The 23,357-nt window shown below is 33.3% G+C and overlaps 2 protein-coding genes across 2 annotated transcripts; both read right to left on the reverse strand.

Annotated features, from left to right (window-relative positions):
* Nucleotides 1–7,214: 7,214 nt before the first annotated feature.
* Nucleotides 7,215–7,859, reverse strand: LOC116189017 (flowering-promoting factor 1-like protein 2). The gene has a single exon (XM_031518499.1). It carries the CDS (start codon nt 7,787–7,789, stop codon nt 7,457–7,459), a length of 333 nt encoding a protein of 110 aa, XP_031374359.1. The 5' UTR covers nt 7,790–7,859; the 3' UTR covers nt 7,215–7,456.
* A 12,382-nt stretch (nt 7,860–20,241) lies between these two features.
* LOC116189086 (flowering-promoting factor 1-like protein 2) lies at nt 20,242–20,923 on the reverse strand. The gene has a single exon (XM_031518615.1). The coding sequence runs from the start codon at nt 20,856–20,858 to the stop codon at nt 20,538–20,540; it is 321 nt and encodes a 106-aa protein (XP_031374475.1). The 5' UTR covers nt 20,859–20,923; the 3' UTR covers nt 20,242–20,537.
* Nucleotides 20,924–23,357: the final 2,434 nt, after the last annotated feature.

The raw sequence follows: 23,357 nt of genomic DNA on the forward strand, positions 1-23,357 counted from the left end.
GATTGGCCCCCATTACATAGTAAATATATCCATTTTTTATAGTATGTTACTGGTCATATATACGGTGTAGTACATTGAGGAGGAAAGCAACAAGCAAAAAACCATACCATTTCGCGACCGGCTAATAAATTTCCAAAAAGTGGTACATAACTCGGGAGAGACTTATAGATGGAAGTTTGCTCACAGTAGCTGGAGTCACATTTCTCTAGCGTATTGATGACTATTTGCGTTTTTGAGACATGGCATGGCCGTGGATGTATACATACTCATAATATGCCACGTCCTAACTGACAGTTTTGATACTAAAAATTTGGGATTGGGTAAGGAAACCCCTAATGGCTGACCAATCCCGAGCAATAACACAAATTAATAATTATAATTCGACATACGTATATAATTTCTCAGTTCTAAGATGGCGGTGAGCATACTTTCCCCCCCCCCCCCTTCTTGATGGATAACTAATCGCAAATTAGACCTCTGGCTAAATACTTGCTGCAGATGATATGGTTTTTTTCCGACTATATATAAGACCGCAAAAGTTTTTGCTCTCTTAAAGAAGGGAAAAGATTCCTCGGTGCAAAGCGCTCCGGTTTCAAGCGGAATGTGCCTCGTTATTTTGCGTGTTGGTTGGCATTACAAAACAAGTTGAGCACAAGGAATAGAATGAAAGTATTCAGCTAGTTGCCCATGGGTGTGGGTACTTTGGGAGAGAAAAAGGAGCAAGAGCGCACCTGTTATTCACCTGCCAATTAATAACAAGAAAGGTATATATATGGGCTAGTCTTCTTGGCTTGGTAGGGTGGGGATCGAAGGGTGGAACTTTGAGCTAGCTTGAGTCGTGTCTTTCGAAGGGAGGAAACTTGATGGAATTGTACGTCTAAGGTTGATATGCACCGCGTATATCTACCATGTGTAGAGGGAGCGTAATATGAGATTTTGTAGAAGGAAGACCTCCGCTGTGGCTGGTCTAATTCAACGAATTTTGCAGTCCGTCAAGCTGAGAGTATATTCCGTGAATAACTTTGTGAAGAAGAGTTTCACTTTAATGCATGAAGAACTTTTCATCTCTCTAGGTGTTTGAGTTCCTTTTTGACATCTACCTTTTATCAACCAATCAATCAATTCATCAATTTATAATATATAAAAGCAGAAGAGTGGGACTGTGAGAGCTTCATTTGAAAATCCTCAGTTTTAGGTGAAATAAGATAATCACTTAGTTTATTGTTGAACGACGTTTTACTAGTACATTTAAGAGGAGGTTGTTTCATGTATAAGAATGAAAAAAATAATCAATTCACCCAAAAAAAATTCAGTTTGTTCTTTGTCTCTCTTGGGCAAAAAAAAAAATTGTATAATTAGATTTTCATTATATTAAACAAATTCAGAGACTCGGCTTCAAGCGACCCGAGCTAAACAATTAATTCCATGCAATTTCCAAGTCCATTAATTTAACAAACTAATCGGCCCTCCTAAGATCCAAAAGCTAACCAATCTAATCAATATATATATAAATATATATATATATATATAATATTAAAGTGGAAGAGCGATATCCATAGAGTTATATCCGGGAACCCTCATCTCTTGATGAAGTTACGAAAATTCTCATATCATGGCACAATGTCCATTCACGTTCCCCTCATCAAATTCTCGGTACTAAAAAAATGAATTTAATTAGATTAAAAGAAACAATTGACTACCATAATTTTGATTAAAATACATGTTTTCCACTTTAGTTTACTTCACTCACAAAATCTAACTAAGGTTAGATTTTAAAATCTTAAAGAAATTAGTATATTCATATACTGAAAGAAACTGAAGAAAAACTCATCTCTAATAAATAACTTGAATAGAGGTATTGAATAAGAGATTCAAAAAATTTTAAAACAGAATTAGCTTAAAGATTTGTACTCCTTTCTTAAATAAATTTATTATATTATTTTTTATTAATAATATTTCTACGCAACATGCGAGTATGATATTGGTTCGTAGATATGTGGTGTAACTTGTACATTTCTTTTTATGGAGGACATATCACCACCTATAAATATATATATATATATATATATTATTGTGGTAATACCTATATATATCCGTAGAAATTAATCACTCCACGGATTCCAATTTGTTTTTAAATTCTGTTTGAAATAAAAAAGATACAATATCCGGGCAATAGATAGAGAATTCCATTGAGTAAAGTAATGAATAACTTCATGATCATATATAAATATTAAGGTATGCCCATTGTCTATATTTTACGTACTATTGCTCTCGTGATAACCTTGGTTGAATTGAGCGTCGGAGAGGGAAATTGGACCACCGCCATGATCTTCCCCTTTTGCAAGTTGTTTGAGAGCACGGGGATCGCAGGCGGATTCAACCCAAATAACAGGTCCGTAACATATTGTCTGATTTATTTTTATGATGAACTCAGGCTTCCGCTCATGATTCACCCCCAAAAAAAAAATTCTTCCATATGGAATTTCATTCTAACTTATATGAAAGTGTTACCCTATGAGCAAATAGAGGGAATGGATGAGATTTTTATTTCATTATATTCCATTTTGATGTACTAAACGGGACATTTTATATATGCAAGATAAGATAGGTTATATAGTATGACTTCTGGTCAATAGAGTCAGTTATGTATATCGGGGTTGCTCATGTTGTATAGTCAATGATCACATTAGAATTCTTAACAAATCTCGAATGAGAAATGCAGTTTTTCCAAAAGAGTTTGTCTAACTATGTGCATGTATAATCCCATAAAGTATCAATCAGCAGGATGGCATGCTTAATAACTTTAAAACCTACTGAAATTAAAGGAAAACTAGTCGTCGTTTCACCAGTGTCTTTGTGCGAAAATGTCACTCATAATAGTTTTTTTTCATATTTTATAAAAATATTATTTCAATGGGTCCCTGAACATATTAACTAATTTATAATTACAGAATTAACTCTTTAATAATTTTCAAATTAAACATAAATAAAAAATGTTAAATTCATCATATTGTATAAGCTCTATTTAATATTTTATTTATATATAAGAATAGAACTTTATTCACTTAACATGCATTTATATATACATATATATTGTCAGTATGATTCCTTCAAAATTATAAATTATTTTTTTCAATGTGAACTGTGGTGTTCGAAAGTCCAATTTGATTCTTGACTGATCTAGTCGAGTTAAGTCGGCCTATTAAAGGATAAAACTCTCTCACTACGAATGTAAAAAGAAAAAAATATTTTAAACAAAATTAATGTAATTAATATTTATAATTATCCAAGAATTTTGTGGTTTACTTATCATTTTAGCAATGTATTTTATTTGAAAATCTGCATTTACAATCTTATTTCTAAATTCTTTGGCAATACTTTTTTATTTACTAAAGCAATTACTTATTAAGTGAAAAATCAAGGATAGATATTAATTATTATATTTTTGCTAATGAAATTTTATATATAGTTTACAGCCCTTGCATTATATGTTTATTGACTAAGAAATGTTAAAATTGAATTGTAAAATCAAATGAGATTAGTTGAGTTCAATAAGTTGTTATATATTTCTATTTTCAAAAAAAAATTAATTACTTTATTATGAGATTCTCCTTTTAATTTTTATCGACGTTTGTTAGTTTACTCCAAGGTACTAATTAAGTCTGAGTCTCATATGTAAAATTAATCAGGCCACTCCACTTGACAAGTCCGACGTCACTCCATGAGTCAAGTCTCAAGTTGCTCCATGTTTCAAACTCTCAACACTCTATTACGCGACTTCTTATTTACTCTATGAAGATAGTTTCCCTACAAGGAAACTTTACCCATAAGAATTAACTCTCCCTTCCTGTCTTTGAACCAAGAAAGAAAAAGAAAAAAATCAAATACTCATCCAAGAAGTTGCGGACTTCTAATTAATGATGAAGTTAAATTCCCTAAAATATTAAAAATAATTGTCTAGGGAGTTATATTTTATAGCTTCATGCACAGAGTAATTAAGCCCGATGGCCTTCACGAATTTCTAAGTTAAGATCAATGAAAAAAGCTACAAATAATTAACAATAGATGATTAAAAATTCTTGCACGGAGGAATTAAGTCAGATAGCTTTTGCGAATTTCCAAGTTTTGATTAAATGAAAAGGCATTACAAATAATTAACAACAGATACTTAAAAATTTACACGGTGTTTGGGAGTGAAAATTTGGACGAGAGGAGCTAAGTCTGCATACTTTGAAATAATTTTATATTCATACAAATATCTATATATATATATGTATATGAGACTTTGACTTGTTTGATTTTTATTCATACAAACATATAAATATATGTATATGAGGCTTTGACTTATTTAGTATATTGGTGTAAACTAATAAATGTCGGTAAAAATTAAAAAAGAAGTATTTCAGAATAAAGTAATTAATTTTTTATAAATAAAATATAACAATTTAGTCGAACTTGATTGATGTTGAATGTAATTCTACAATTCAATTTTACCGATTCTTAGTCAATAAACATATATTCCATGGGCCATGAAACTATATAACAAATCCAATTTGCAAAAAAAATTTAAAAAAATATTTCATAATAAAGTAAATAATTTTTTTAAAATAAAAATATAGACATTTATTCGAGTTTCATTAATCTTGAATTTAATTCTACCAATTTAATTTTGTCAATTCTTAGTCAATAAATATATATTTCATAGTCCTCTAAAATTTACAAAAAACCAACTTGGAAAAAATATAATAATCAATATTTTCACATAAATTAATATGCTATCCATAATCTTTTTCTTAATAACCGGCATTAATTTGATGAAAAACATTACTTGAGTAAGAATTAGTAATTACTTTAGTAAATAAAGAAAAAGATAAAATATTGCAAAAGAGTTTTAAAATAAGACCATTATACAAGTTTTCAAAATAAAATACACAAATAAAATGGTAAGTGAACTGTAAGAGTTTTGAATAATTAAAATTTTTAATCAATTACCTTAAATTCGACTAAAACAATTTTATTTTAAGCTAATCATACTGAATAATTACATTTTGTTATTGTGTGACTATATGTGTCTTTTTCTTTTAATTCATTTCCAATAGAAAGCATGTGTATTTATGTAATTTTTCACTATTGTAAGCATTCAATTTAAAGGTTCTTACATCCAAAAGTAAGAATCAATTACTTTAAATTTTTTTATTGTTCTTTTCCCAAAAGTGTTTGGGAAAAATTTGCAGCTGCCAAGATTTGGAAGAGGCGCGTTGATCCGCCATTAGAAGATTAAAAGGAAGGTCCATACAGGCGCGTCGATCGGGAAAATTGGCCTTTCATGTCTACATTTATTATATCTGGAAGACTCTAAATGACTGAGTACATTCATCAATTGTTCATTCTGTTGAGAGTACTCTGGTCTGCATCAAATCTACTGTCAAAGGAAGGTTGTTGGGCAACAGGGATCTGAGGAAGAGAATGGCAAAGAGTAAGCACAAGAGGATGCTAGAGGGTTGGGGATATTATATGTACGAGATGAAAATTTGTATGTTGTATCAGTTTATGTATCTCGGTACTGATTTGAAGTTGCATCAATAAAGTGAGCACTTCGCATTGAGCAAAAAAAAATATTTAATTATTTGTAAAGAAATTATTTTTTTAGTCAAAGAGGAAATTGGGAATGCAAATGAGGCCTGGGTTGCTAAATATTTAATCAAAGACCGAAGTATTTGGTCTTTAAGGATACCTGGTGATTGTTCTTGGAATTGGAGAAAACTTTTACAGCTGAGGACTTTGATGTCTCCCTATATCCGCTATTGTGTTGGCCCTGGTACGAACGTATCTTTCTGGTATGACAAGTGGTTACCGGTCGGTTCTTTAATAAACTATTGCACCAGGGGGCTCCAGTGCTTTCCGTCGATTAGGGAGCACGCAACAGTTAGTTCGATTCTGGTTGATGGATGCTGGCATTGGCCTAGAAGCTCGGATCTGCAAGCTGGCCTGCTCCGTGATCTCGCTAATGCAATTCAACTCTCTGATCGTGATAGGGTCACATGGACGGCTCACAAATCCGAGACATTTTCTGTTGCTAGTGCGTGGAAATGCTTTAGTCCCAGAAGCCAGAAGATGGAATGGAGGAACGCAATCTGGTTTGAGGGGCAGTTTCCTCGATCCTCTTTCATTAGCTGGCTTTGTATTCATAATAGATTGAGTACAAAAGATAGGCTTATGAGTTGGAGAATCTCGATTACTGCTCCCGAATGCGAATTCTGTAGTTTGGAATTGGAGACCCGAAATCACCTCTTTTTTGAATGCCCTATCACCCAAGGGATTTGGAGAAGTTTATTAGACCGTGTTGGAATGAACAAACACAATGTCGACTGGAATACGGAACTTTGCTGGGTCTCCTCTCTCCGTGGAAAGAAGCTGGATATTATTTGTCTTAAACTTCTCTGGACTCACTACATTTACTGCATCTGGAGGGAGAGGAACGCCAGGCTCTACCGGAATCAAGTCTCACCTCCAACAATTATAATACGAAGGATCTTCTCGGATGTGAAAGCAAAGTTGTCTGTTCTCCCTCGATTCTCATGCAAAATTGCACACTCTATCATTGCGAGGCATATGTTTCACCATTTTGATACTGCAACTAGTTGACTTGGGAGTAGCTCTTGGGTATTTTTTATTTTACTCCGTATAGAGGAAAATGGTATTGGTTTCTGATGTAAATTCATCTGTTATCAATGAAGTTTCATCATTTATCCAAAAAAAAAAAAATTAAATAGTGTGTGTCACTTTTCAAGAAGAAAAAAAAAATTCTTAATCCAATGAGAGAGATAGAAAAATGACTAATTTTCATTTTTCTCTTATTATTTTATCTTTTCTTTAGATAAATAGAAAGATGAGGGCTTGACACGTGGCACTACCTTATTAATCGTAGGATGAAATGTGGCACAGCCTCGTTAAATCTCATTTTCCGTTTTGCTATTACAGATCATATATAGATGCTTGATTTCCACTGGATTTCAGTATTGCCGGTTGAAGTTGGAGTACCTCGTGCATCTATATTTCAATTATGAAAAACGAGGCCTATAAGATTAGAAGGAAGTAAATAATATAGGGGCAAATGATAATAATTGAATTTAGGACTTCTTAATCTGTCACTTAGAGGGAGATGGCAATAATCTATTTCGACAAGATTAAAGCAACAATCCTACATGTTCATGTAAACGAGACAAAATTATATCCCTTCCATATCATTACAATGGATCGAATTGAACTGAAACATACATATATTTGAAACATTGCCCCTAGCGAGGAGATCGTTCTGGCAATCTAGGATGAATCAAAACATGAGAATACAAATTATTATACAACAATAGCATGACACTAATCAACACACAGGAAGCTGAGTGCGGTCGAAAGGAAGTACGAACATATGATGCATGACTAGTCCGAGGATGACAGCTCAGGATGACATATCACGGACGTGAAAGGTATTAGGGTTCTTCACGACGATGTCATACATGTGCACCGAGTTGAAACGGGAGAACTGGCGAGGGAGGGAGATCAGGTCGATGGACGACTGCTTGTGGAACTGGTAGAGGTCTGGGTCGCCCATGAAGTACCTCTCCCATCCCAGGCCCCTCAGGATACGCTCGAGCGACTCATAGGAATTCACAACCTCACCGGTCGGCAAGTGGACCAGGACCTTCCTTCGGGAACTGTTGCTCGAAGCCTCCGCCTGCGGGTTCTCCACGAGACGGTACACGCCTTTGTTGAATACCCAAACGCCTGACATTGTTCAAGATAATCTGTGTATGTATATATATGCTTTCAACAGATCAAGGGAGATGAAGATTTTGCCTGCTTGCTGATGTCGTGAGGGTTTAGGAGGTTTATATAGGTGTCATTGGCGCACATAAAACAACTGCCAAATACTATGGGAAGTGGATTGAGGTCTAATGGTGGGCCCTTCTCTGAAAGTATGCAATACACAAGGAAAAGGCTCGATCCTACTTCAATTATAGGATTCCACCAAAAAAAAAATAAAAGGCATTTGAAAACAAAAACAAAGATTCCATTTCCAGCTAAAGGTGGCATAGAATCCAGAATTACCGAATTATTCGATTTAAGATTGAATTCAGTGTAGTGATACTTACGTTCATGGCTATCCACAATTAACTGGATTTCGGTTTTCCTACACCAAGCTTAGGGTTCGAGTATTTCGTACAACTTACAAACTCGATTGTCTCATTGAACTTTCTGGAAACAATTAATTATTAGAACTATAGATATCATCGGATCCGGGGAGTAATTTTATACACAATAAACAAGGAATAAAGATTATGAATATTTATTGAAAAGATGTGCAATCGTAATAAGAAGGGAATCTTCTCGTTGTTTAAGCAGATTTAGTACATGTCTTACAATGGGAATCTAATTAGGCTGTATGGTTATTATATATTTGATAAATTATAAGAATGTTCTTGGCAAAGTCAATGAAAAAATAAAAAATAATGGAATATCACACCACTTAGGTCGCGAGAATTAAGTACACATGAAGAAAGCTCATAAGATTGGGGGATATATATTATGATCTATAGGTGTAAATATTTATCAACGTACTTTGCATATATGGGTGGGTTGGGAACCGAAAAGAAAGCATCTTATTTCTTGTTAGTGTTTAATTAATTCTAGCATATAGCATGAAAGGAAAAATCCATTACATGCCTCTAAAATGTAGATTTTCCTTTTTATATATAAGAGATGCCCTAATTAATTGGCATCAAATGGGAAATACGTCGATATTAGTTGGGGAAGAGAATGAACACATAAATATCCATGGATGAAAATTGAACGGTAAATATAAAATATCATATAATCGATATTGAGATGGATCGCCGCATTAAATTACAACCTTAAAAGAACACAAATTTTCTTCTATTATAAAATACGTTCAACCTAGTTTTTATAAGTTCTAGAACTATCGCAAATTGAATTTTGGAGTTAGTTTATATTGGGTAGTGCAGTTTTAGTGTTAGTTATCAAGCCACTAATTGTAAGAATCGATTTAGCATATGCAAATACATGTATTAACAACATATACAAAACATAGAATCCCATCACGATACGTATCGACTGACTTTGCACGTAGATATTTTATTCCTCTCGACTTCGAACACACACACATAAATATAGAACATTGTAGATCACTCTAGAATAATTTCCTAAAAACAGCATTAATCTCGACATATATACCACGAGTGACTTGAGGCTAAAAGTACCCTATAGATTTAGTCATGAGGACATGCACCACTCACAATTAGAAAACTCAATGGAGTTATAGGAAATATATTATGATGCATCGAGACGACAACATCTATATGTAAGTTTCCTCTTCCGATGATTGATCGATGACATAAGCGTCTTGAGCATTCATATATATATATATAAATATATATCAATGTTATTTATATGATATGTATCTATTGGTACGTGTGGACATGGAGTTTTAGTGTGAATCCACATGAATAAGTTCACGGGCATCATACGGTCAGCTTGTTGTTGCCCATAGGGCATCACATGGGCGTTATGGTCCAAACACCTATAGAAGCCCCCCTTTATATACATAAGGCTAGCCTAGCTTTCCCTGTCAAAAGTTTCTCACCCTGTCAGTATATATAGTGTTATAGGCAATTCTTGGATGTAGTGGCAAAATATTCAATCGGTGCGCTGGTACGAAATGTTTTTGTACTCGGAGAACAATATTTTGTACAAATACAAAACGCTATATATAGTCTTATAGAAAATTATCGTATTAATCACAAAAATGTGGCTCAACGAGAGAAACTGAGCTCCCTAGCAAAAAAATTTATGTGCAATACCCGGGGTTTAATATTTACCAGAAGAGTCTTGTGTTTAAGGTTAAGTCGAGATACGAATGAGAATGAATTTCCGTAATTAATAAATTTAGAACACCTTTTGATTATATATATTTGTGAAAAAAAATTCTCTAGATAATCACTCTATAAATCGTTTAACCCTAATTAGATTTTGAAATGTCACATATATCAATAAGTTTTCGACAAGGATGAGCTATATTTGAAGTGATCACAATCAGTCACGACCAGCTCAATTTCTTATCCCACCAGTTGCATATTTAGATCCGATGACTTGTCACCTATTATAGCTTTTTTACTTTTAATAATGATGACGAGGTTTTCTTTTTCGGATCCTTATATGTATCCCACAAACTCATCGATACAGCTAAGGTCATGTCGTGGCGTTTGCAAGTGGCGCACAAGATCCCGCAGACTGCTCACGGGGGCATTTATGTAGCTTCAATTTTTCGTCAGTTTCTCTCATTCGCATACGATTCTATAAATAGAATCATAGGGTCGTCAAACATGGAAACTGAAAGTATGGATATTGTGTAGTGAATATATATACCAAACGTGGTCCAAGGTGAACTTTAGTGTTTGGACGAAAAGGGTCGAACAAAGTGAACACAGACCCTCGTGCGGGGAGATATTATGGATGAAATTGTGAACCTTTTTGTAGGGTTTTTGGGCATCCAAGTTTTGAGGATGAAGGCTTAGTTTGGCCGTTAGTGTCCCCTTCCGAGCAGGCCAGTTTGGTCCCAATTGATACATACCTATCCTTCATAAGCTTCCACCCCCACGATGGTCCCCTTATTGGAAAATGTTTATCACAAAATTCTCCTGACTATTGAATGATCGACCGACGCGTGTTTATTCCTGTCCATGGAGATTCTTCTTGGTGCTAGGTCTAAGCAAGATTATCACCCCTCTATCGATTGGATCCCCCAATTTAATTTTTGAATTAAAAAAATTGTGAAAGATATTGCTCTCACAATTATGAGAGATCGACTATTAAAGGTCAATTAATTTCCCGTCCCAAACTGCATTTTTCAAGACTTGAATTTGCATTTACGAATATTAGAACTGCTCGCCATTCAATCAATATTTTGTCGATCCAAATTCTATGTTTTCAATTGTAACATTGTTGATCGACCTACCTCTCTCTCTCTCTCTCTATATATATATATATGGATCCTTTTGAGCATTAAGACATTATGGTTTTCGAAAATGCAATAATAAAATTCAAATATACTTTGTTCCCGTTACAAGATTCAACTATACTTCCCTTGATGTTATTTTCCATGGCTAGGTTCGTATTTATATAGCTCGAGCTTATGTTGATAAAGTAATCTAGGGCAGGAAGTTAATGTGGCAAAACAAGAATGTATCAAATTATTATGGTCAGTCAACGTCAAAATATATTTAATGAGTGTTACTCGGTATTTATTTTAGCACAGAGTTTTTGCTAATAAAGAAATCTTTATTCATCAGAATTATTAGCAACAATTCAATCTTCTGAACTCAGTAATTTTTTTCAATTATAAATGAAGTTCATCGATTCCAGTAAAAAAAGTAAATAATTAAATAGAATAACGAGAATTAAACTTAGAATCCTTTATTGTTAAACGAGGGCGGTGTGTTGTTCCGCTCGAAAAAAAAAAGTATCATAATCTATATATCACACTCTATATGTATATATATCAAGATGGCGAGTGCTCCTTGTGCATGAACTACGTGAGTAGTACACCTAATGCAAAATCATTAGTGATGATTAAAAGAAAGATTTTTGTCCTTGTAACAACTTTTATTAATGTTCTATAACATTGTGGAACTCATCTTTTCACCTAATTCTCTCTTTTCCTATGGCGATTTTATTCGCAAAACAAATATCGTTTTATATTTAATTATGACCGAACACTCTTTATTTGTGCTCCACAAATCTCTGCTTCAAACTTCATTTTCCTTGACTCCTCTCTCATCATCGAGTCGGATTTCAAGATTACTTTATCCTAGATTACTAAAGCTACGGGCTCACCATGGAAATATCGGAGCATACTCGTGGACATTAAGTTGTCTGCTATGCACTTCACTTTTGTTCGGTATCACATTCTCCTAGAGAATCCAATGATTTTATGAACTGTTTAGCCAAATCGAGTGTTGATAGGCTTTTAGATTTTATTGTCTAGTTATAGGGGTTGTCTTGTATCTCTTTTGTAAGTGTCTCCTTGTGATTCTCCTTGTTTGTAGTTGTAGGGGTTGTTTCTGATCTTTTTGTAAACCTCTTGTATTCACCTTGTAAAATCACCTCTATTAATGAAATTTGAATGAGTTATAAAAAAAAAATCGGAATCTTCGAATTGTGGTTCTTGCTAAAAGAGGTTATCATTGGTAATGTACGTATGGATTGGTGCAATTATTAAATAATAGGAAAGTTAAGGGCATAGATACTGTACATATTAATTAAAAATTTAATACGTGGTCATATAACAAAGTTTAAAAGGATAATATTCCTAGGGTGCACATGTGGGATTAATTAATGGTAGGAATAACTTGTATCACTATAACTCAAATACCTTTGAGGAAATCATATCTAACCATACGTAGGAGGAATATTTCAAAAGTTTCGGGGAAAATTATAAACATCATTATTTAATTTCACTTTAGTAGAAAAGAGAAATAAATAGATTCCCATATTTGTGAAAGGTTAAAGAAGTAATAGAAATGCGAGAGAAGAGAATAATCGAGTGCTTATCTAACTTTGTGTCGAGTTTTTTTTTTATTGTCCAATTAACGAGCAATTAGTTTGTTAAGAATGTTTAAGTGGACGGGAATGTGCATATGTTTAACAGGTTAATGTGCCATTATGTGTTAATTAATTCATTAAATGTCGTAGTTGATCGAGTATAATAATTGGTGCGGGAGAGAATAGTCATCTCTAACACGGCATAGCTACATATACATGACATGAGAAAGAGTTCTAGAGAAAGAATCATTAGCAAAATTTGGTAGGAGAATTTAAAAATAATAATACTAATTTAAACGGTAAAAATATATATCTTTACTAGCCAATGCTTTGTTCTATATATAACAGAGCAAACTACGCTATATCGTTAGGAATTACAACTTTGAGAACAGAACATTTAATGTGATCATAACGTTGTAATATTATAGGAATATAAATGTAAAATATATTATTTACATATATATATATATATGTATGCTAAGTTGTATACATTGCAATAAATAGTTGGTATCATTATAAATATATATATTAAAATTAATTTGGACTAAATTAATAATAATTGCACTTATAAGTTTATAAACAAAAATACTTAATAATTTTAATATATATCAAATACATATAATTAGGATTAAATATGACTAAATTAATAATAAATGAAAATAAAAATTAAGAATTTATAAATAGAAACACTTAATAATCTTAATGGACATGCTTAAATATGTTTAAATGTAAATATTTTAATTTTAATACATCCTCAAAAATTAAGATAATTACAAAATTATCTTCAAAACTTGGCATACTAATTTTGAGTTGGAGAAAGATAATTTTGAAAATATGACATCACTACTCCTTCTCTTAGATAGTAGTCATATATGAATTAATCACAATTCCTTATGATATTTTAAATTATTAGATATTATATACTATAGAAAAAAGAATTAATTCTTAATTAAAATTTTGAATTTAATTAAAAATAATTAAAGTTTGAATAAGTAAATACAATTATAATTGTAGTAAAAGTTCCGTGCAACGCACGGGTTAAGAAAATTAGTTTAATATATAGAGAAAAGTAAATATCTATATTCCTATAGTATTAAAAATATAGTTCATAGAAATTTATCTATTAAACTAGACAAAAAATAGAAAGAAACACACACACATATATATATAAAGAAAATTCAAGCATTTTACAACTTGGAATAAATGAGATGATAAATCCAATTTTAAATTACAGCAGGAAAATTATATATTGTAATGTGTGTTCTTTCATTCTCAATTTGAAATCAAGAGATTGTGGATTCGTTCTTATTGGTGAGACTTTTCATATTCTTTATTTCACTTACACATGTTATTAATTAATTGTTATGCCTATGGTCCTCTTTTATAACCTACCTTCACAGATCTTAATATTGATATATTGGTACAGCAAAACACGGAGTTGTGTATCTCGGTGTAAAATTTAAGAGCAAACGAATTAATTATATCAGGCTCGGTTACATTTTGCAGAACAATTTCACATTCAACAGAAGATGTGATATATATGCAACGAACAATCAATCCCTCGATAGGAGGATTACTCATGCGTTCTTCTCTTCCTTATGTCTGTGCATTCGTTGCATCCTACCGTATTAAGCTATCGTAGGCCGTCACTAGCATAATACCGAGATCATTAAGTTCTGGATTGCTTTGATTTGAGAACATCTGTCTATCCAACTCATATGTTCAAACGAATAGGAATATACATAAGTTCCGTGCATCGCACCGGCATAAAGCGAGTTGTAACGACTGATGAGTGACTCTTGATATTGGGCCTGCCGTCTCCGAAACAAAAGCAGCCCATGATGCACTTCTGTTCTGCTTTAAATTCGGATGACATAACATTGGGCCACGAGACAATATACAGTAGGCCCAAAGGTCCAAAAGGCCCATACCTGGCGGCCCATAATTTTCGCGGGAGACGACGAAAACGTTGTCGTTCGTATCTCCCGCTCCGCTACTTTCTTCTGTAGCTGTTTAAAGAAGGGAAAACGCGGGCTACCAGATATCAGAGTACCTACCCAAAAAAAAAAAAGAAAAGAAAAGAAGGGAAAAGTTTTTTTCGTGCAAAGCTTTCTGGTTTCAAGCGGACGTGCCTCGTTATTCTTTATTTGCGCGTTGGCCGTTGGCATTGCAAATTAAACAGGTTGAGCACAAAGGATAGAATGAAAGAACAAAGTATTCAGCTAATTTCCCATGAGGTGTGGGTACTTTGGGAGAGAAAAAAGAAGCAAGAGAGCACCTTTAATTATTCAGCTGCCAAATAACAAGAGAGGTATATGGGATTGATCTTCTTGGCAGTTGGCAGGGTGGGTGTATATATATACACTAGTCACTGACCCCGTGAGTTGCACGGGAGAGATTATTATTTTTTTTGCTAATTTGATTATATAAAATATGTATTATAAATAGTTGAAAATAGTATTTTATAATCAATAATGATATACTATTAGATATATAAAACTAATGGTAATTCAATTTCATGAATAATATAAGGAAAAAATTACTTTAAAGAAAGAAAAAAACAATATAAGTCTTGAAAATTCCAACATTGTCGACATTAAGCACAAAAAATTCCATCTGATGATGAATTTTTATCTTCAATGTTGTCAAGATTCATATAGTGTTAAATCGTATCTTATGTTAACTACATACATAAAATTGGAGAACCCAAAACTTCTACAAAAATATGTATGAGAAAAGCAAAAAGTTAAAAAACTCACCTTCAAAAGTCTAATTATAAATGTACTACAGTAAACTCGCGCATGCACAAAAGCTTGAAAATTTCCGTTAGCAATAACATTGTTCAAAGTCAAATCTGTCACAATTTATATACGGTATCAATCTCCACTATTGATAACTTATCATACATAATATAATAAACACATCATATTTATATCTATAAAAAATAGGATCAAATTTGTCTTTTTAAAGCATATATATACTACATCATATCTATGAAAATATGATATAATTTATTTTTTAAAAATCAACTATGGTTTTACGTGATTTAATCTATCTAGATCTCATAAAATATTTAAAATTTTAAAAGATTCAATAAATGAAAAAAATAATGATCAATACAAGAAAATAAAAATTTCTTTTCTTAGAAAAATTACCGATCCTACAAATATATATTTATCTTTAACAAAAAATTATAATAAAAATTAAAAGCTCGTTTTCCAAAATATAATCTAAAAAAATCGACAAAATATTGACCGATGCCTTAAACTATATTTATATCTTTTAAAAATTTTAAAATATAAAAGTTTTAAAAATTATATTTTAAAGAAAAAGCTAAAAAGTAAAGAAAATAATTATCGATCCCACAAATTCATATGTATATATCTTTAAAAATTAAAAAATATTTTAAAAAACTCAAATAACTAAGAGAATTCAATTTAACAACCGAGCGCTCTGCGGCTATCTAGGGCCCATTATGTTCTTAGTTTCATACATATATGCATAGATATAGATGACTATCTCGTACATATATTTTCAGTGTTTCTACCATGGTATTGAGAGACCTAACTGATCCCGACTAATTCAATTTGAGCCGAGTCAGCCACTAAAGGAGTAAAGCTCTCCCCATATGAATTTTCTCCGTTCACAAGCTCGAACTCGAGATGTTGCTAAAGAGAATAAGTATTGAACCGCTTGAATCAACAAATATTGATTCTTGTATTTATTTTTCCATCACTAAAATATCTTCATTTATATAAATGAAGATATTTTAGTGATGGAAAAATAAATACAAAAATATTTTATTGTGGTAAGACCTATGTCCGTAAAAGGTAATCAGAACATGGATTTTTTTTTCCTTCTAAATTCTGATTGAGAGGACGACATACATAAAGAGGAGAAACAAAGGCATAAAGAATATGGTTGAGGATAAGGAAAAAAAAAGATGAAAAAGATGTAAATGGATGAGATTATGTTTGTAGATTGAAGAAGATTTTTGCAATAACTGTCCGCGGGGAACAATTGAGGAGGTTCCTGGACCAGTTTTTAAGGAAAGACAAAAAGAAGGAAAAAGGTAAAACTATGCACGTGGCACATTAAGAAGGTTCCTGGACCATTTTTTATTTACGTTGCATATATAAAACCTACCGGCCAAGAAATTATATATGAGGTGGCCTGTTATCTTATCAAAATGTATATCATATATATATATATATATATATATATATAACTTGGCTATTTTCGGAGTACGCTGGGAAGAGTACGATTCGAATTTCGTATTTTTGCGACTGTGATTCTTTTTCGTTTATTTTTATTATATTTTTAATATATTCGACTTTCGATGAATAAATAAACGCAAATAATAAGTGCATTCATATTGCTATTTTTTCATATTAGGCAAATAAATTCTTAATGATGAAGTAAATAATAAAATTATCAAAATAATATAATAATAAATACGTTGCTTAACACTAAAGCAAATAATAATATTACAAAATAATATATTAGTATATAAATTTACTAAAGATGAAGTAAATAATATTAATATGCATTTTTATTTTTTTATAAATTTTACAACAAATTATTTTTCATGAATTTCGTTGTAAAATTGATTGGTAGCAGATTCGATCAAGCCGGTGATTTTCTCGCATACTACGTACCACATTCTATTCTTCCGGATCAAATGTTCGGATCTATTATAACATAATATTTTAGGATTTAGGATAGTATGGGTACATACGAATTCTACACTATCGATACTTATATTTTTTATATATTTTATTGAAAAAATAGTAAACTTTAATTGATTTTGTTACATTTACTTAAATAATGTATAAATTTCAAATTATTTTCCATAAATTACATAATGCGTTGTTTTTTGCTATTTACCAAGTATATGTTAACTCTGACATTATTTAAGAAGAAGGATTACTAGCTTCATTAATTGCTTCAATTTAATTTTCACCGCATAACATTAATTATCTTATTAATTTAAAAATGATTAATCTCACATGATTTTTTTTCACTAACTATCCTATATTAGGTTAAATGTCACAATAAAAAATTTTCATAATAACATCATTAATAACCGTGCGTAGCACGGGCCATCACCGTGGTATGTATATATATCAAATCACACGTACAAATGTTGTCTCTCAGAATTAGGGGAAGGGACAAAGACGAACTTCTACTTTCCCTAAAACTTTTCCAAGAGGTGCTAGCTCCCCACTTCAGCCAATCGAAATGCGGTCATATCCATATCCATCTTCTCGTTGATTCCGATTATAATTGAAGCCTTTGCATAACTAGTAAAGTGAAACTTGAAAGAACCATGATGATGAAAATTAAGTCCTATACAATCTTAAACTTCTGTTTGGTACACGGAAATGAACCATGAATTAATAAATTTTTAACGGTGAAATATGGTCGTATTGAGAGAGAACTAATGATTTCTAAGGTGAATTAGAGAATAAGAAAGTGTTTTATTTTTGGTGGATAAATGAAAGAGTAATTTTATTTTTAAAAGTATCATTCTATACATCATATTATTAGATATCTTATACTATTGTAATATTTTATAAGTGAAAGCTTGATTTTATAACCACCACCAAGGATGTGCTTGAAAAGTCAAAAATGCACCTTATATTCTTAATTTAAATATGATACAATTTAATATAAAAAGAGATGAGTAGAAGAATGTTAGGAAAAATCCACAGGTCTACTTTGGACTTGGGCCCATCCGCAACCCAAAAGCTTAAGCCAATGGGTTACTAGACCATTATCTCTTATAAACCTATGGATTTCCTCTCAACTTTTCCATGTGGGATTACTTCCAACACCCGCACTCACCATTCTCCATATAGGAGAGAAACCGGCCCAACAATTCCCCCCTTCTCGACTATATGGAGGACTTCGAGCCGGGCTTCCACTTCCGGACTCGGATACCAATTGTTAGGCCCATCACTAGCCACGAGTTCCACACTCGGGCCTTGGCGTGGTGTGGGTTTCCACGCATAGCGTGTGCACTTCCCCAGGATCGTTACCTTGGGCTCTGATACCACTTGTTAGGAAAAATCTACAGGTCTACTTTGGACTTGGGCCCATCCGCAACCCAAAATAATAACGCAGCGATTAATCTTCCTCCCCTTCTAGTGTAATCGAGATAGGAACTAATCAAATCAACCAACAAGCAGTAAAGTAAAAGAACACCAATAATTTTACGTGGAAAACCCCGATGTGGGGAAAAACCACGGGACCAACTCCGAATCAACGATCCACTATGAATGAAGGTTATACAATGTCTTTCATCAAGGGTAAACCCTTGGATCACCAAACTCAAGAGAAACACTCTCTTGGATCACCCAAATACTAAATTCGTCACCCACACCGGGTGGTTCACAAAATCAGCTGAAACAGCACCTACAGAGCTCGAATATAAATTCTGACCGTTCAGAAGTTAGCCCCACGTGTTGTGAAGCTGCTGTCAAAATTTCGTCCCAATCGGAATTCGTTTGATGTCCCGATCGAGGTTTGATCTCCAGCTGCGCGCTGCCCCTGTTTATCCGATTTTGCTCTGTTCTTTTGTTGCTGCTTCTGCTGATCTACTGCTTCTCTTCTACCGCTGCTGCCGCACACCACTGATCTGCAGCTGTTCTGCTGCTATTTATTCCTCAGCTAGTTTGCTGAAATATTAACCCTAACAAAAATGGGTTCTTGGGCCTATTAAAGCCCGATAAAAGCCCAATACAATTTGAGCCCAACTTCCTCCAAATTGGAGGGATACCCAACAAAGAATAATATTGTCCGCTTAATATTATTCTTTCTCTTCATTTTCTCCCTTGTGCCAACTTCTTCTTATTCTTTTTCCTCTCAACTGTCTAATCCCACGTTCTATCACATTATTTTTTTATTTTTTCAAATTCTATATTCAATTTTTAACTTTTTTTAAAAAAAATTCCCTATCCTGAAATAGATTTAGAAGTGGTTGTTTGCTTACTCAATTTCCCCCGCGAGCTAGCAAGGCAAAAATGAAAGCCATAGCTTGAGATAGCACCTTCGGGACTCATCATGCGCTTACGCTCCGCCAGTTGGAGTTTATAGATTTAGTCTTTGCCATCAGGTCGTACCTCGATTTTGTATCGTTTGATTTGCTTTTATTATGAACTTGGGTTTCGGCACATAATTCACCCAAAAAAAAAAACCTTCCAAATTCGATGATCACATGAGAATTCTTAATCATTCTCAAATGAGAACTGTAATTTTTTAAAAAGAGTTTGTCTGACCTTATATATACATATAATCCCATAAGGAAAAAAGCAGCACGATGGCATGCTTAATAACTTTGAAACTTTCTGCAAATAAAGGAAAATGCGTCATTTCAACAAGCTTTCTGCTGCCGGTTGAAGCTGGCGTACGCCTCGTGCATCTATTTTTTGATTATAAAACGACGCTTGTAAGATTAAAAGGGGATACATAAAGGATGAAGAATATAGAGGCACTGGGAGTTTTATTAACAAGAATTGAATACAAGACTTCTTAATCTTAAGCTTAGAGCGATGTCGCTGTACCAGCTCTTTTTCTTTCATTCATGCATCTTCGACGGGATAAAACAACAATCCAACACGTTCATGTAAAAGAGACAATTTATGTCCCTTCCATATTATTATACGATGGATTGAGTTGATCTGAAACATACATAAATTTGAAACATTGCCCCCAGCGAGGAGATCGTTTCCCGCAGTCTAGGATGAATCAAAACACGAGAATACAAATTATTACACAACAAGAGCACGACTCTAAAAAACCCACCATAGAGGATACAACTGGAAGACACGATCTAAACACACAGGAAGCTAGCTGAGTGCGGCTGATTGATAGAAAGGAAACACGAACATATAATGCATGACTAGTCCGAGGATGACAGTTCAGGAAGACATGTCACGGACGTGAAAGGTATTAGGGTTCTTCACGACTATGTCATACATGTGCACCGAGTTGAAGCGGGAGAACTGGCGAGGGAGGGAGATCAGGTCGATGGACGACTGCTTGTGGAACTGGTAGAGGTCCGGGTCGCCCATGTAGTACCTCTCCCATCCCAGACCCCTCAGGATGAGCTCAAGCGACTCGTAGGAGTTCACCACCTCACCAGTCGGCAAGTAGACCAGGTCCTTCCTTCGGGAACTGTTGCTCGAAGCTTCTGCCTGACGATACATGCCTTCTTTCTTGAACACCCAAACGCCTGACATTGTTCAAGATAATCTGTGTGTGTATGTATGCTTCTATGCTTTCAACAGATCAAGAGAGATGAAGATTTGACCTGCTTGCTGATGTCGTGAGGGTTTACGAGGTTTATATAGGTGTCATTGGCGCACATAAAACAACTGCCAAGTACTATGGGAAGTGGATTGGGGTCTAATGGTGGGCCCTTATCTGAAAGTATGCAATACCCAAGGAAAAGGCTCAATCCTACTTCAATTATAGGATTCCACCACCAAAAAAAAAAAAGAAAGAAATTCCAACTAAAGGTGGCATAGAATCCAGAATTACTGAATTATTGGATTTAAAATAGAATCTAGTGTAGTGATATTTACAGTCCTTTTTTATCCCTATCACATTCATGGGTCCCCAATATAATTAGTTGGATTTCGGTTTTCCTACACCGAGCTTAGGGGCTCGAGTATTTCCTACGACTTATGAATACAATTGTCTCATTGAACTTTCTAGAGACAATAAAATTATTAGAAATACAGATATCATTGAACTTTCTAGAGACAATAAACTATTAGAACTATAGATATCAGGGGATCCAATGAGTCATTTTATTATACATGATAAAGATTGAATAAAGATTTTGAAGGGAATCTTTCCGTTGTTTAAGCAGATTTAGTACATGTCTTACAATGGGAATCTAATCAGGTTGTATGGTTATTATATATATATGATAAATTATAAGAATGTTCTTGGCAAAGTCAATGAAATTTTTTTAAAAAAAATGGAACATCACAACACTTATATCACGAAAATTAAGTACACATGAAGAAAGGTCATGAGATTGGGGGATACATATTATGATCTATGTGTATATATATTTGTCAACGTACTCTGCATATGTGGGTGGGTTGAAAACCGAAAAGAGAGCATCTTATGTATTTGTTAGTGTTACATTAATTCTAACGTAGCATGAAGACAAAAATCCATTATAGCACAGCATGAAGGAAAAAATCCATTACATGCCACTATTTAGAAAATGTAGACTTTCCGTTATATATATATATATATATATATACACACACACACATATGAGGGATGCCCTAATTAATTGACCTACAAATGGGAAATATATATGTCGATATTGGAGGGGAAGAGAATGACTACATAAATATCCATGGATGAAAACTGAACGTTAAATATAAAATATCATATGATCAATATTAAGGTGAATCGAGTGTCATTATATTAAATCATAATCTAAAAAGAATATAAATTTTCTCTTTCATTATAAAATACGCTCAACTTAATTTTTATAAGTTCTAGAACTATATCGCAAATCGAATTCTGGAGTTTTTTTTTTTCGGTAGTGCAGTTTTTATCAGTAGTATTTAGTGTTAATTATCAAGCCATTTATTGTAAGAATCGATTTAGCATATGCAAATACATGGATTAACGATATATATATATATATATATATAACACGGGTTTCCAGTCATGATTCGTATCGGCTAATTTTGCTTGTTGTTATTTTATTCTGCTCCACTTTGAACACACACATTTAGAACTTTGTAGATCACTCTAGAATTTCCTGAAAACATCGTTAATCTCGACATATATATCATCGAGTGACTTGAGAGAGAGATGACATGGAGCCAAAAATACTAATTCCATCATTAGGACATGGACCACTCACAATTAGAAAACTCAATGGAGTTATAGGCAATAAATATCATAATGAACCAAGACGACAACATCTATAAGTAAGTTTCCTCTTCCGATAATTGATCGATCACATAAGCGCCTTGAGCATTCATATATCGATGTTATTTATATGATACGTATCTATTGCTGCGTGCGGATATGGTGTTTTAGTGTGAATCTACATGAATAAGTTCACGGGCATCATAAGGTCTGCTACAGCTTGATGTTGCCCATATGGCATCACATGGGTCGTCTGGTCCAAACACCTATAGACTAGCTACAAGCCCCCCTTTACATACCAAAGGCTAGCCTAGCTTCCCTGTCAAAAGTCTCTCACCCTGTCAGTATATATAGTGTCATGGGCAATATTCTTGGGTCCAATATGTTGCACCTGATATACGATAGTGGAAGACAATATGAACGAAAAACAGAAAGGACACACGAAATTGATTACCCAGTTCGTCAGAAATTCTGACTACGTCTGGGTGCGCCGCCAAATTAGGTATTCTACTATTTTAGAATTAAGATTACAAGAGATATAAGCTGCTACTTATAAAGAGAACAAACGCTAATTACATCACCAATGGATCGACGCTCTCGATCTGAAATCACAGTATTTCAGGCTCCATAACTCAACATAATATTCTGTTGGTGCGTTCGTACAAAATATTTTTGTACTTTTAGAATAATATTTGTACAAGTACAAAATGTTATTTGAAATTATATGCAGTTGACTGAAATGTACATGTAGCCGACTGACTCGGACGAAATATTATTCTCCGAATACGAATACATTTCATAAGGGCACACTGGCTGAATATTCAATCGCTAGA

Source organism: Punica granatum, chromosome 8 (genome assembly GCF_007655135.1).
Source record: "Punica granatum isolate Tunisia-2019 chromosome 8, ASM765513v2, whole genome shotgun sequence".
Classification (NCBI taxonomy): Eukaryota; Viridiplantae; Streptophyta; class Magnoliopsida; order Myrtales; family Lythraceae; genus Punica; species Punica granatum.